Source organism: Scyliorhinus canicula, chromosome 2 (genome assembly GCF_902713615.1).
Source record: "Scyliorhinus canicula chromosome 2, sScyCan1.1, whole genome shotgun sequence".
In the NCBI taxonomy this organism is placed as follows: Eukaryota; Metazoa; Chordata; class Chondrichthyes; order Carcharhiniformes; family Scyliorhinidae; genus Scyliorhinus; species Scyliorhinus canicula.
The window spans coordinates 145,094,563-145,109,439 of record NC_052147.1 but is presented as its reverse complement, the minus strand read 5'-3'; the positions used below and the strand labels follow the sequence as shown (position 1 = coordinate 145,109,439).

At 43.9% G+C, this 14,877-nt stretch overlaps 1 protein-coding gene across 2 annotated transcripts in view; it reads right to left on the bottom strand.

Annotated features, from left to right (window-relative positions):
• Positions 1-1,467: 1,467 nt before the first annotated feature.
• usp40 (ubiquitin specific peptidase 40) overlaps positions 1,468-14,877 on the bottom strand; it is a 194,934-nt gene continuing 181,524 nt past the window's right edge. For both annotated transcript variants that reach the window (XM_038787466.1, XM_038787473.1), the window contains exons 29-32: positions 14,000-14,210; positions 7,728-7,823; positions 7,043-7,137; positions 1,468-5,460 (exon numbers count right to left, since the gene is read on the bottom strand). In XM_038787466.1, the coding sequence (XP_038643394.1) occupies positions 5,340-5,460; positions 7,043-7,137; positions 7,728-7,823; positions 14,000-14,210 (523 nt within the window). In that variant the 3' untranslated portion in view covers positions 1,468-5,339. The remainder of the gene's footprint in view (positions 5,461-7,042; positions 7,138-7,727; positions 7,824-13,999; positions 14,211-14,877) is intronic.

The following is a 14,877-nucleotide window of genomic DNA, read 5'->3' as shown; positions in this document are numbered from 1 at the left end:
GTATTTGCCCACTCAAGATGTGTATATCAACTTGAAGCCTCCTAACATCCTACTCACCATTCACTTTCCCATCAAATTTTGTGTCATTAGCTAACTTGGAAGTATTTCTTTAGGCTTCCTCATCCAAATCATCCCTGTGCTGAGCAAAGATCAAATTGGAGTTGTTTGTTATTGATTAGACTTGTATGACACACCACAGTATATTCACCACTGAACTTTGGCAAGGGAAAACCAGGCTTGATTATCAACTTATTTTTTGTTATCATCAATGTTGAACCACAATCTGACCTTAACTAACACTCACATATGAAAGGAAAAGATTTATACAGCACCTTTCGCAGTGCCCCAAATCCCTTTACAGCCAATGTAGTATTTTTTGTGATAATGACCAGATAATCTGTTTTGCTGATATTGACTGAGGGATAAATATGAACCAGGACAGAAAGCTCCCTTCAAAATGCTCTCATTCAAATGTGTGTTTTGGGATCTTTCACGTCCACCAAATGTATTTCCGAGAAGGAGTCACTGAATTCCTCTAATTCTGGCCCCTCATTCATATAAAATTTTCAGTGCTCCACCATTGACAGCCTAGATTTCAGCTGCCAAGATCCAAACATCTGAAATTCTTCAGTATCTCTCACCTCCTTTAAGGCACATTACATATCCGACCTCTTTCACCACGCCTTTGATCCTCTGTCCCAATGTCAGACATGGTTTGGAGCCAAATTTTGTTTGATATAACATCTGTGGAGTATTTTAGGATGTTTAATTATGTCAACGGTGCTATATGAATTAAACTCTTTTCATCCTGTAACAATACCTACCAAGCAGCCCAATATCTACATCCAATATCCAGCAAGTTCCAAATTTTGAAGTTCTAAGCCACCTGGAATTTGAGGTACAATCATCAGATGACCCGGGTTCAATTCCGCCCTCGAGTAACTGTTTGTGTGGAGTTTGCACTTCCTCCCCATGTCTGCATGGGCTTCCTCCGGCTGCTCTAGTTTTCTCCCACAGTCCAAAGATGTGCAGGTTGGGTGGATTGGCCATGCTAAATTGCCCTTTAGTGTCCAAAATGTTAGGTGGAGTTACTGGGTTATGGGGACAGGGTGCAGGCATGGATTTAAGTAGGGTGCTCTTTCCAAGGGCTGGTGCAGATTCGATGGGCCGAATGGCCTTCTTCGACGCTGCAAATTCCATGATTCCATCAAATGTTTGCAATTTGCAATGAGAGTGTAACGGAGAAGTCCCATTTCTGTACGTGCTTAAGTCGGAGCTTAATATTCCACCCTGAAAAATGCAGTCTGTCCATACCCTTCCAACGATTCACTGGAATATTTACTGCATGTTATACCTTTGATTGTCCCATCGATTCAGATAAGTTCTACATGAATTATTCAATATACAGACAATCATTAAAAATCAAACTATCCAAAACTCAGAAATAGCACAATCACAATAAGGAAATGTTTTTGTATAAATTCTTTAATCAATTTATAGAGATTTACATAACTTATTGCACTTGTGCCTGTCCTTGATAAAAAATAAACCAATTCCAACATCTTCGGAAAATTCATAAAGGAGATAGATAGACCCTCTATCCCACAAAACATATTAGCATAATTACTTGATAAACAGTTGGTTGCTCACATTGGAGGGGATGTTTCTGCAGCAGTTTGTACAAGTTTTATTTCAATTGATACTGATGCCCTTCTGAGCATCAGACTTGCAAACTTGCTAGTTTTGGGAGTGCTTCTCTCTGTTTTCTAAGCCATAGCCTGAAGCAAGCATGAAAAATGTAATTCCTTCAAACCAAAGTCTCAATTCTTCCATTCTAATACATAATTTGCTTTTCTCTGTCTTTCTTACACTATGTCGTAAAACCATCTCTTCTCCCTCTGTATCCCCAAAATGTAATAACTGGGGTCTGAATTATTTACAACAAGGAGTTGTGTAACGTTCTGTTCTACTAAGATTCTTGCAGAGTATTCTCTTATGTCTTCTCCAGTAACTTTGGTGAATATTTGTTGCAAAATCCAGCTGTGGAGTGAGAGAAGCTCCCCAGGAAATTCCCAGGATCTTTCTCTGGTGGCAACATGCAGTCAAAAGGATGCCAAAACAGCAATGACAACTCCAGGTTGTATACAAAGTCTATGGTTAAAGAATGAATTGACTAAAACCATGAATTGACTCAAACCATTCACAAATATTGATCAGTCCCTTAAGTAATGGGGCACCTGCTGTATCTGGCTTTGTTATTTACTTTATGTAATTATGTCATACATTTGCAGCTCTTCTTTCATTAATAGGATTGCACCTTTTAAAATGAAACCACCCAACTCTGTACTCTTCTACCCTCCTGTCTCTATACTTACTCCATCTGCTGAAGGTGGGCAGGGTGATGGGAAAGAAAGTTTAGTCCAAGGTTCTCACAGGATGACTTAATAATTAGAGCCCATCAGTGCCTGAAGGGGATTACATTTCTCAGTCCTTGTTATGCCAATACATGGGATGCTTCATTCCCTGAAACAGGTAAACACAGACAGGGCATCTCTTAAGTGGACATTGCATCCAATATGATGCAGATATGAATAATCTCCAAGACTATTGATGGAGCAGCGCACAGGTAAATCCAGGTCACTGCCAGAGGGGTAGCAGAAGCCAAAGTCTGCTATATTGAAAGGGGGATAGACAGGGATTAGTGAGGAACCCATCTGGGGAATGCCACCTGGAAATTGGAATCTGCGTTCAATACATAGACCAATGAATCAATGGGAAATGGCATTTTACATTGTACACTGATACTTACATGGCAAACACTGTTACAAAATAAGTAAAACACAAGATATTAATTTTGGAAAAATTGGCGAGGATAACTAGCTCCAAAGGGCTAGGATAGTTCTTCAAGAACTACAACAAATTAGGACTGCAGCAGTTATTCGGTAAATGAAAAAAAGCGCTGAACTTATCATTTTTTAAAAAAGTGTTCAAGGATTCTGTATATAATTGATCTGTTGTTACTGAAAGAAATATAAAGTTAATGGTCATCAAGCTCAAAGACATCTTGTCAACTGGGTTCCTACTCTTCTGAAGAGTTCCTAACTCTTCTAAAAGAGAGCCATTGCTCGGTGCTGGAAAAAGTTGCTCCAAAAACAAAATGCTTTCTAAAGGTCTCCATAAAACTAGACTTCAAATTAGTCTGGGTAGCTTCTCACCCACCTTCCCTACAATGAAACCAAATGCTTCCTTCTGGCCGTGTTGCTCATTTCTTTTGCTGTGTGCAGACCTGCTAAAGGCTTTTCAGCTCAATTTGGCATTATTAATTGTTCGTTAAAATGATCTTCCATTTGGGCAATAACGAGGGACACACACATGATATTTTACCATATTATGTCACAGCGCATGTAAAAACTAATACACATCCACACTCTGCAGAGTGAAGAAATAGATTGCTCACCAACATTATATTTGCTGAGCAATTTTTGTAGTAAATAAACTTGATTTAAAACTGAAACAATTGCAGCACCAACATACTATCACACTTTCTGGTGACATTTTTCACTGAGTCACTGGCTATATTTTGCATCTGATTCTGTCTGGAAGAGAAAAAACTCGATGCATTTATCTGATCTCTCTTAAAGAAACAGAACTTCAATGCTCTTTTACAAAGTTCACAGGCAGGTTTCACAGTGAGATTTGCTAATTGTTGCTCCCCATTTCCTATAATCTAGACCTTACTGTCCTGTTTGATGAATTGCCCTGAAAACCTCAGCGCAGTACAACATAATTATTGCAGTCTCAGAAGCAGTGAACACTCCGATGTTTTTGGTGAGGCCTGGAAGAAGCCACAGGAATAATGCTCATTTTCCAATGAAATGTGCTAAATAATTGCAACTGCTCAGCTTGAATGAATCTCAGTGGAAGGGGTTAATGAATAACAATTGAAATTGGGCTCTCATTTTCTCTGCAACCATTAGTTTATAGCTGATATATTCTGACAAAGATATTCTACTTAATGGGGTCAGTGAGTAATACTTTCTTAAGCATGTGGATTGTTTACAAATGGATTAACAAAACCTGCTCCTTATTCTGAACAAGTACAGACTGGATAAGGATTGAACGGCTACTAGCTTATACTTGATTGTACCAACACCAGCAGGATAACCAGAAATCTAAGTGGAGGAAAACTATGATATTAACTTAGCAACAGGAAATTACCCTGTCCTACTAGCCATGTAGAAACCACCATTTGAGTGCCCTACAGTTAGTCCATCCTATTTACAAGAGGTTCCATCTCCTTTTAAGGCATTGGATAGCCCAAGTGGCAAAATTACTAGTCCAAAATAAGTAGTTTTCTAGTCACTGTGACAGATAAAGTAAGGAAACAATGATTATTTCGGAGATGTTATTCCACTGGCAATGTAGTTCATATATAAATGTTTTTATTCCTTTCCACAAAGTATGCACTCTGAATCTATGACAAATCAATCCATTTTTGTATCAACATTAAAGAACCAAGTTTTCTCTAACCTGGCAACTCCTGAGGTTACAAGTGTTCATGTGAGGGACACAGTCCTTGCCAGCAAGTCAGGTTCTCACTGAAAGTCAGACCATAAAATCCACTTTAACTGCGATTTTACACCAATTCTGCGTTAAAAAATTATTTATGTCACAACCAACCAGCTTTGCATTTGATAGGAGTCTCCACATAGGTGTGAGATCTGCACTGGATTTTATGGTCCCGTGAAATTCCAATTAATACATCAATCAAATCTGAACAAGTGCAAGAGGGATATTTTCACGAAAGTACATTACCAAAACACTATGTAAAGCACGGACAGCTGCAACACTGGGCGTCCACAATGTAAACAAGCGCCAGTTGCTGGTGTGTCATAAGCTTCGAATTATTTCTTGGGAATAGATTCCCATTTATTGCATAGGTATTTTAAAAATTAGTTTTGAATACTTGCAAGAAGAAAACTGATTTCTTTTAAATATTGATTTAGGCAGTTATTGACAAAACAAATCTAAGTTCCTCTGGAGAAGGTTCTTCTCTTTGTTCCGATAATGCATTCTGCTAGGTCTCTCCTCCCAGTTTGAGAAGGTAGAAGGGAACCTCACCAGGGCACCATCAAACTGGAGGGAAGAATCTGACAGCTCTTGCCAATTTATATTCAAACCTTACTTTATAACTGAGATCATCGATTGCCTTTACTCCAGAGCTTTAGTAGATGGTGAATCGCTCTGTTCATACATTGCTCTTACTCAGCTCCACACTTCTAACAGTCATTGCAAGCCTTGTTAGCTCTTCCAGGACCCTCTTCCAGATAGCACAGTTGTTATCTGAAGTCTGCTACACTGATTGACAAGGCCACTTCAGGTCTGCGGGTACGAACACAAATTGTTTTTCTTTCACTGTTTTCTGGGGCATCTCCACTCTGATAGGCAGTAGCTTGCTGACTGTGAAGGAAAAATATACTGTTGATATGCGTTTCCAGACTTTCAGCTTATAATCCTTAACATTTCAAGCTTGATGAGGCTATGAAGTACCTTGGGAAGTTGTACGCTGAAGTTGCTATATAAATGTAAGCTAATGGTACAGATTTACATCTTAAACAAAACTTTAATTAAATGAGCATTTTCTGTTGTGTAAGATTTGACAGTTCAAGCACTGCAAGTCACAAATACTAGTCTGCCATTGAACACATTAATATTGCACTCTTACAAGCCACATTAGAACAATTGAAGGATTTATACAAATCAGCTATTCGTGTGCAACATAATAATTACCGTTCCTGCTCCCTGCTGTTTTCCTTTAGCTAGGGGTCATGTGAGTAAGTGGCTTGTTTTTCCAGGGCTTAAACTGTTGTGCTCAGTGAAGAGGACATGCACTTGCTGGTCTAGTATTGTTAACTCAACATTTCCAGGCAGACTGAACAGCATTTTTTACAGTGTCATACTTATAGCTTTGTCAATGGGCAAACAAAATCTCTAAATGGCTCAGTCGGCTTTTAAATGAGTTTCTATTTAAGTGAGCATCTGCTCTAAACTGCAGGACACCTAATCTCAGAAGATTACATATCACTAACTTTCAATGCACATGGGATGAGTATGTGTCGACTCTTCATCATTCTCCACCGAGAATAATCGGAACTGTAACTTCATACTTGCACTGTCCTGAAATATCCACTTTGCCACATTCCCCCACCCCATGCCCCCAAGAGAATTTAATCTCCAGCTTCCATATCCAGAGCTCCTCAGAATTTGCTAATCCGTCTCATACTTCTGTTCTTCCCTGCAAGAGACAAAATCTAGTTGCAAACTGCAGCAAGAGAGTTTGAATCTCAACCAAATGTTTCTACAGGGCAGTGTATTCCTGCTCATCACTCTCGGCTCCATACTATTGGGAAGTACCCTGCCCCAAAGAGTACAAAAGAAGGACAACTGTTGATAAACGGATAAAAGCAAAATACCATGAATTTTGGAAATCTGATATAAAAACAGAAAATGCTAGAAAACCTCAGCATCTGTGGAGAGAGAGACGGAGTTAACCTTTAAAGTCCGTATGACTCGAGGAGGAATTCCAAAGATGAGTCATACAGACTCGAAACGCCAACTGTTTCTCTTTCTCCACAGTTGCTGCCAGACCTGCCGAGTTTTTCCATAATTTCCTGTTTTTATTAGTTGATCTGTTAGGAAAGACTAGAAGTATTAGAAGATACTTATACTGGGGAAAAGGTGGGTTAGAGATAGCCTTAATAGGTATTTCAGTGCTTTAATGAACAGGTAACTTGGATTGCTAGCACATCATCCCCTTGCAGAAATGCAGCACTACTTTCAGAGAGTTTATGGCAATCCTACTGCAGAGACCATTGGATCAATCAATATGGCATGAAACACATGCCATAAATCGGAGATGATTCAGTTTGGACCTTGAAAAATTAAAGTCTGTTAAATAAATTTCTAAGAGCAGATAGGCTCTTGTGGAAATTATGTGGAAGGGGGTTACGTCCATGAGCAGAAATCTCCACAAATAAGTTACCGTTTGTCTTTATTACTGTCTTCCAGTCTGAGCTTTTCCTTCCCAATCTCATCGGCCATGGTGCTGAAGTCTTTATTCTTGTCAATTAATAGATTCTGTGCAAATAAAATGTTTAAAATCATCCACTGAAGTTCAAGCAGGTGAGTTCGCCCCATGTAATCCGATCAATTCTCATTTCATCCTTGAAAGCTGGTCCACCATTCCCTTTTTAGAGAGGCCTATTGGAATTCCCTTTGTGTTAACCAAGTTACTGAAATGGCTGCACGCACAACACAGCATTGTGCAAATAATGAATTTCTTTTTCTTTTAAAAACAAAGCTCTGCGATGGTGTGTTGGTGAACACATCTTTTCTGCAGATGAGCCACAGCAAAGGATTCAAAGCATCTCAATAATTCTAGTGAAATGGAATCCAAAGCACGGGGGTTATTGCGTACCTTTAAAGGCCATACTTGACAGAATTTGGGCCTTTGCGTCACAAAAAAAGATGTAGAATCATTGGAGAAAAGATTTTACTGGAGTGATATCAGAAGCGAAAGGTTTCAACTATCAGGAAGGACTGGACAGGCTGGACTTCTTTTCACGGGTGGAGCACGATCAACAGCATCCACCTGTTTCTGTGCCAGAGAATTCAATGTAAGAAAGGGTATTGATGAGGAAACAAATGTCGGCCAACAACAGACTCACCTTAACACCAATGATATCTCCATCTTTCAGATAATAAGGTGCTCCTTGAAGGCTCTGCAATTTCTTTTTCTTCTTCTTCTTCGAAACTTGTTGGCTCTAAAAAGGTAAGATGAGATTTTGACTGCAAGACAGGTTGAGGCACAAGGTGCTTAAACTCCACTGTAGCAACCTGAGGTTTATTGCAAAAAGGTTAGTAGTTCTTCAAAATAATGGGGCTAGAAGAGGAGAGGTCACCTGGTGTCCTGGGCCAATATTTATCTCCCAAACAACATCACAAAAATAGATTATTTGGTCATCATCACATTGGTGTTTGTGGACCTTGCCACGTGCAAATTGGCTGGCGCAAATCCGACATTTGAACAGTGACAACACATTTCAAAAGTACTGTAAAATGCTTTGGGATATCCTGATGTCATGAAAGGCACTGTATAGATCCAAGTCTTTCCTTTCTTGAAGATCAAAGGCTTTCAATATATACAGAATCAGTAAACAACAAAATTTGTTTACAGCATTTGAAAACATGGGGTGTTTATAAAAACTGGATCAAAGCTTTGACAAAGGGTCATCTGGACTCGAAACGTTAGCTCTTTTCTCTCCCTACAGCTGCTGCCAGACCTGCTGAGATTTTCCAGCATTTTCTCTTTGGGCGGGATTCTCTTTCGGCTGACGCTGAAATCAGCAAAGGTGATTGGGTGAAGAATTGCTCGTGAAGCCAAAATCATGGCCGGCACTGGGCACCCGCCAGAAAGCCATGCTCCAGTGCCTCGAGAGCAGCATCAATGCATTCTACTCTGCACATAAGAGTAAATGCCACTGCATATCATGAGCAGTCCCGACCTGGTATTCTCCGGGTTCTCCGCGATGTTCCGCCCCCTCTGGGGGGGAATTACCGATAGTATGTTTCACTTGTGGTTTCAAAAATTGGGAAATGGGTATCATGGCTGCCAAGGGACAGAGAGGAGGTGGGACATGCAGAGGCGCAACCGTGGGCTGCCGGTCCTGACATTGGCGGGGGGTGGGGAGGGGAAGAGAGAATGTGGCAGCGGGGAGTGGCCTGCTACACCCGACACAACATCATGCGGAAGGGGCCAAGGATGGGCAGGACATGGGGCCCAGACAGGCACAGGAGGCGGCATAACATGTGCACATGAGCCAACTCACACGGGATGCATTAATCACCTCCAGGTTCCTGGCCATTGGCATGAACATTCTGTCCCACCCGACCCCACCCAGCCGCTCCCATGAACACCCCTCCGTGCAACCCCCTTTGTGATTCTTACCTACCTCACTACGGGGTGTGGGCCCTGGGTTGGCAGTAACAGTGGGTCTGGTCAATGGGATGGAGGATGATGATGACCCGCTCTGGGATGACCTCTGATGCTCCGCACCATTTGACAATTCTGAGTCCTGCCCACGGTAGCTGTGTGATGGTGGAGGTGGAGCCAGTTTGAAGGTGGGGGTGGCGGGTTGGAGAGGAATGGGAGCGTGCGAGTGCTGGCTGAACTAGAGTCCTTTGGCCCATGTCTACCCCGCCTGCCCATATCCATCCCCCACCCCCAACACCCCTTCTGCAGTGAGCCCAGATCTGCGCAGCCCATCCCTCACACCTGTCCGACAGAGCACCTAGGCAGGTGCATGGTGAACATAAGGTTTGTGCCCTAGCCCCGACCATTCTGGCCTTACGGGCCCTAATGCTACGCCTAGGTGGATCCCCAGGAGATATACGAGGAGTGGAGGGGGCCTGCTGCGATTCGTCGCCATTGCTGGCCATCTTGGGGGCGGCCGGGCTTCGATGGACAAGCTGCTGCTCAGGTATCCAATGTTACGTGATGCCACCCTGTTCAGCCCGTTGCCCATCAGGTGCGCCAAAGGAAAGAGAGGTGTGAAGTCCAAGGCACTGAGGTGTTCCGGCACCTTCCCTGCGTGACCGGCATGGGCCCATCACCCCCTCCTCCCTCGGGGTGCCTGATGGCCCCTGTGGTAGTCCATGGAATGGTTGCTGACACCCCCTCATGCAGTCTCTCGCTCTGCGACTGCATCTCCACTATCGACAGGTCCGCCCTTTCCAGAAACCCAAAATCTGTCTGGACGGCAGCTCGTCCTTGGGTTCGGGCAGTCCTGCGAACATCCACCCCTTCGGGGATTCCTACCCCCACCTGCTGCACCGTGCCATCAGGAACCACAACAGAGAGGGGTCTCACTTGCTTGCTCGATGCCAACCCGGAATACACACAATCGGATGCATGCAGCACAGGGGTGGGTAGCTGGTGATCTTCATGGCCAGGACACCCGGCCATGGCAGCCGGTGTGGGTGCAGGGAAGTGGTGCATGATGGGGGTTCAGTCGCCCTACGGGTGGGGGGGATGGGGTTATGGGGTGTGTGGGATATGGGTTGGTGCAAAAGGGCACAGGGCTTCACCCTGGCTGCCCTGAGGAGGTCTTGCAGTTTCTTCCGGTACTGCTGTCCATTCCTGGCAGTGTGCCCCACGTCACTCACAACCTCTGCTGCCTGCGCACAGGCCCGGGGCATGGCGGCAGGTGGCCACCTCCTTCCCATCCCGGTGTACAAGGTAGCCCTCCTCTCCTCCTCCAAAGCGTCCAGCCGGGTTTTGAGTTCAGTGCCCATGAACCGGGGTGGAGCTCTTTGTGCTGCCATCTTGTTGACTGAGATGAGTGTGTTGGGAATGGAATGCTTATATGCGGTTGCAGCTTGTCTGTCTCTCGAGTGTCAAGCCCGACCACTGCAAATCCAACTCTGTTTTTCATTGGAATCAACCCTGTTCCATATGGCGCCAGTGCCAGTCCATCTACGGTTGGTGAATTGTTCTGGGTGGGCCGCCGATTCTGTCCCTGCGTCAGCACTTGCCTCTGAAACAGAGAATCGCACCCATGGACTTTTTGATGCAGTATATTTGTTATGATCAGAGAAGAGGTGTAACAGCTCCCCTCTTTTCCCACTTTTTCTATGACTGCAACAGGTTTTTAAAAAAAGGATATGCTTGCTAATTGTGTTTAAATGTGTAAAAGACACACGCAGACAGGTTTTCTTCAGTTTTTGTGAAAAGGTTAGCTTTTATTGTATTGTACTTTGTCTAAATAAGAATAAAAACGCCCCAACTTTCACACACACTCAGGTTCACAGGTTCACACATACAAAAAATAGTTTACAAAATGGAGGATAGATAAAGAGATATTTTAAAAGTCAGATAAAGATTAAAGTGATACGGTTTTCATCGGCTGATCCGGTTGAGCTCATTGATCCTTCTGGTTTCGGTATCAAGGCAAATGAAAGATGTTGACCGATGATTTTCCTGTTCTTTAGGAAACATCAGCTGCTGGGTTGATTTCGAGCGAGAGCACAACAGGGCCGGAGAATGGCACCCATAATCTCTTCCAGATATAATTGAAGCTGATTGCCATCTCAGCAAAAACCATCGCCGGAGACTTCATTCCAGACACATTTGTGTTTTCACCTTCAAGGAATTCACAAGGGATTAAAAGCCAACTGCAACCCTGGTCTGTGTGCACTAGTCTAGCATTATAGTTCAACTGTGCTTGTCTGTGATGTGAAGATCATAGCAGGAGAATAATCATTAGGCAACCCTGTGCTGGCAGCTACAGTCTCTCTCCCTCCCTGATTGATGTCTTACAACACCAGGTTAAAGTTCTTCAACCTGGTGTTGTAAGACTTCTTACTGTGCTCACCCCAATCCAACGCCGGCATCTCCACGTCATCTCTGATTGATGGAAGCATGTCAAGTCAGCAAAGCCACAGTCAAAAACGAACCAGGACAACTTCTTTCAGCTAACCCGCAGAACCAAAAACCTCCAAACCAATTGCTCAAATGTTAAAGTCAGCGTTACTGGAATCACCCAACTTAACGGCCGTAACATTTTAACATCTACTCCTCGCAGACAAGCCAAAAACTGCTTCAGACAAGTTTTTTAACCTTTATTTTTGAACTCACTTCTCATTTCTATTTTGTGTGTCAGCATGCTAAGTTTTATTATTTTCTTCCCATGGTTTGGAAGCTGATAAATATACCCTTTTTTTAACTCAAGAAAGCCTGATTAAATTGGCTCCTTTTAAAACATAAAGGGCGGAATTCTCCGCAGGGGGCCGAATTCGTGAAGGCCGTCGTGAACTCGGCCGAGGTTCACGATGGCCTCGGAGCCCGCTCCCCGCACCTAATTCACCCCCACCCGGGGGGCTAGGAGCGGGCCTCCGTCTTTCCCGGCCGCGACCTTGTCGCGCCGAGAATGTGAAGTCATCCGCACATGCGCGGGTTGCCGGTTCCAATCCGCGCATGCGCGGATGACTTCATCGCGCAGACGGCACGAACCTGCGCATGCGCGGTGCCGTCTTCCTCCACCGCCGCCCGGCAAGACGTGGCGGCTTGATCTTGCCGGGCGGCGGAGGGGAAAGAGTGTGTCCGTTTTGGACGCTGGCCCGACGATCGGTGGGCACCGATCGGCCTGTCCCCTCCCGAGCACAGTCGCGGTGCTCCAGTCCAAATCGGGCTCCTAAATGCCCCAAACGGGCATCTGGCGCCCGTTTCACGACGGCAGCGAGCAGGTGTTTGCTGCCATGTTGAAACGGGCGTGAAGGCCCGACCGCTTGGCGCATCGGCCTCGGCGAGCGGCGATTCGTGGCGTGGGTTGGGCGTGGGGAGAATAGCGGGAGGGCGTGAAAAATGTCGGGAGGCCCTCCCGCTATTCTCCCACCCGGCGTGGGGTGCGGAGAATCGCGCCCAAAATCTATTTTGACTGGGAAATGGGACCCACAAGGGGAGGCATCATTTTAAAACTGATCTTGTTGCGTCCAACCAAGAGGATTGAATGAAGACTGGGAGCAAGTTCATCCCTCCCCACTCAGAACATAACAATTTGGGGATCTTGTCTGGAATCATAACAAATTGGGGGTCCTTGCCCAGGGTCCGGTCATAACAATAAGAAGACCTATTCTTAACTGTGGGACTGGATTCCCCAAATGGAGGTGAAGGACAAGGGCTGCATTCTATTGGGTTTTTCAACTGCACAGTAATGGCACAACAGCAAGAAACGAGATGAAAGACATCGTAAGTGAGCCCAACTGCCCTCAGTAGCAGTCAGTTGATTCTTTGCAACTAAACACAGCACTTGCATCATAATGTTCCTGCATGATACTTACAGTGGTTGTTAAACTTAACCCACAGTCATGAAACAAACTGCAGCTCACCAGTCAAAAACAGCTTCATTATCAAATAGTGCTTTCCTAACTACAATAAGATCATAACCAACTTTACAGAAATTACATTCTTACGGTATCTTTTACACAACTAAAGTGTCCCAAATGCTTTAATATCGTAATGGTTGCCACCAAGCAGGATATGAGGAAGAAAATTAGCAATATCAAAGGTAAGTTTCAGGCCTTTTGAAAGTGGGAAGAGCATTAAGAAGTGAATCCCTGCAAGGGATTGATGGCTGGCCTCTACAACTGATGATAGACCTGGGGAAGGGAAGCCAAAATATACACCTCTGAGAGCTAGAACAGCAGACAGCACGAACTGGGCGCATTGGGCCAGGTGAAGTTGGTCAGGACAGAGGTAAAATAGGTGTGCGGCTATGGAATTGGGAGTTGGTATACAGCATAGCTGGGGAGTCTGGTAAGGAGAGGGTTAGGGAAATATAAACTTGAGATTATTGAAAGGCGTAAATGAGAGTTTTAGCATCATTGAGGTTGTGGTAGGTAGGAAATGGGAAACCTTGCCTAGATTTTTTTGGTAATGCATCAGATAGAGTGTTGAATTGAACATTGAGATTGGCACGCCTGCTGATTCAGGCTAAGCAGGGCAGACAGGGAAAGGGGCAGCACTGACCTCCGATGTAAAGCCTTTGTAATGAGCATAACAAAACTCATTTAACTCTGACCTGTTCTGGCTGATGCAGGACCAGATATGCAATACAGTATAACATATAAGGGCGGAGGCAGAGAAACAAAGTTACATGTCATTTGTGTGCATCTAGATATTAATCCGATGCTCAAGGATTATTTTACTAAGCAAATAGGAATGGGCGGAGATGGAGAGTGACAGAATGCAAAAGAGTACTAAATAGATGATGGTGAAGTCATCTGCACTCAATTTCGAACATCAGATACAAGTGAACCATTACTCATTATTTAGCATGTCAGGCACATGTGTCTTGCCAGATATAAATTGATTATTTTCTTGTACCAAGTTTGCGCTCTACATTCAAATTATTCATAACAGTGCTGTTGAGTTGCTTCTTACCCAGCTGGTCATAGGCATCCACTCAAACTGCTCTGCAAAGTATTTGGCAATTTCAATCTGTTCTGGCAGTAATGAGTAGTGCTGCACAATTTTCTGTTTCAGGGCTCGAGCTGTGTACTCCTTGGATGTGTCCCAAACAAATTCCTCCGCTGGGTAATACGACCTTTCACCAGGCACTGCCATCTGCAGCCGCAGCAACAACTCAGTGGGCCTGAACAAACGGCAATTACAAGTACACTTACATTAAGATATTGGGCCTCCTGTTTTTACTGCAAACACCCGATACACAAACTTCTTAAAACATTCACTCTCAGGAAATGGGCGCGGCTGGCATTTATGGACCTCTCTTTGTTGTTCTTGAGAAGAAAGCAGTGAACCACCGTAAAGGTGTTCAAATAATACTATCAAATGGAAATTCCAGGAATTTGACACAGCAGAGATGAAAAAATGATGATATATGTCTAAATCAGGATGATCTACTGATTTCATGACTGGATTTAGAATTATAAGACTACAGCTGGAATCTTCCGGCCTTTGGCCGACAGCAGGATTCTCTGCTCCCGCCAGCAGTGCACCTTCTCCGATGGGTTTCCTGGCGGCGTGGGGTCATTATTTTGAACAAGCTTGTTGTGCATGAGACTGGCTGCAGCGTTTCAGTGACTACACTTCAAAAGTATTTAATTGACTATAAAGCACATTAAGACATTCAGTGGTCGTGGAAAACGCTATATAAATGCAAGTCTTTTCAGAGATGTCCAAACTGCAACCTGTGAACCACATGTAGACAACCACCGGCACAAAAAAACACAGGCAACTTTAATTTTATTTACACTTATATTTCACACTCACTGGTTTATATTTTTCAATTTTGCAGACCT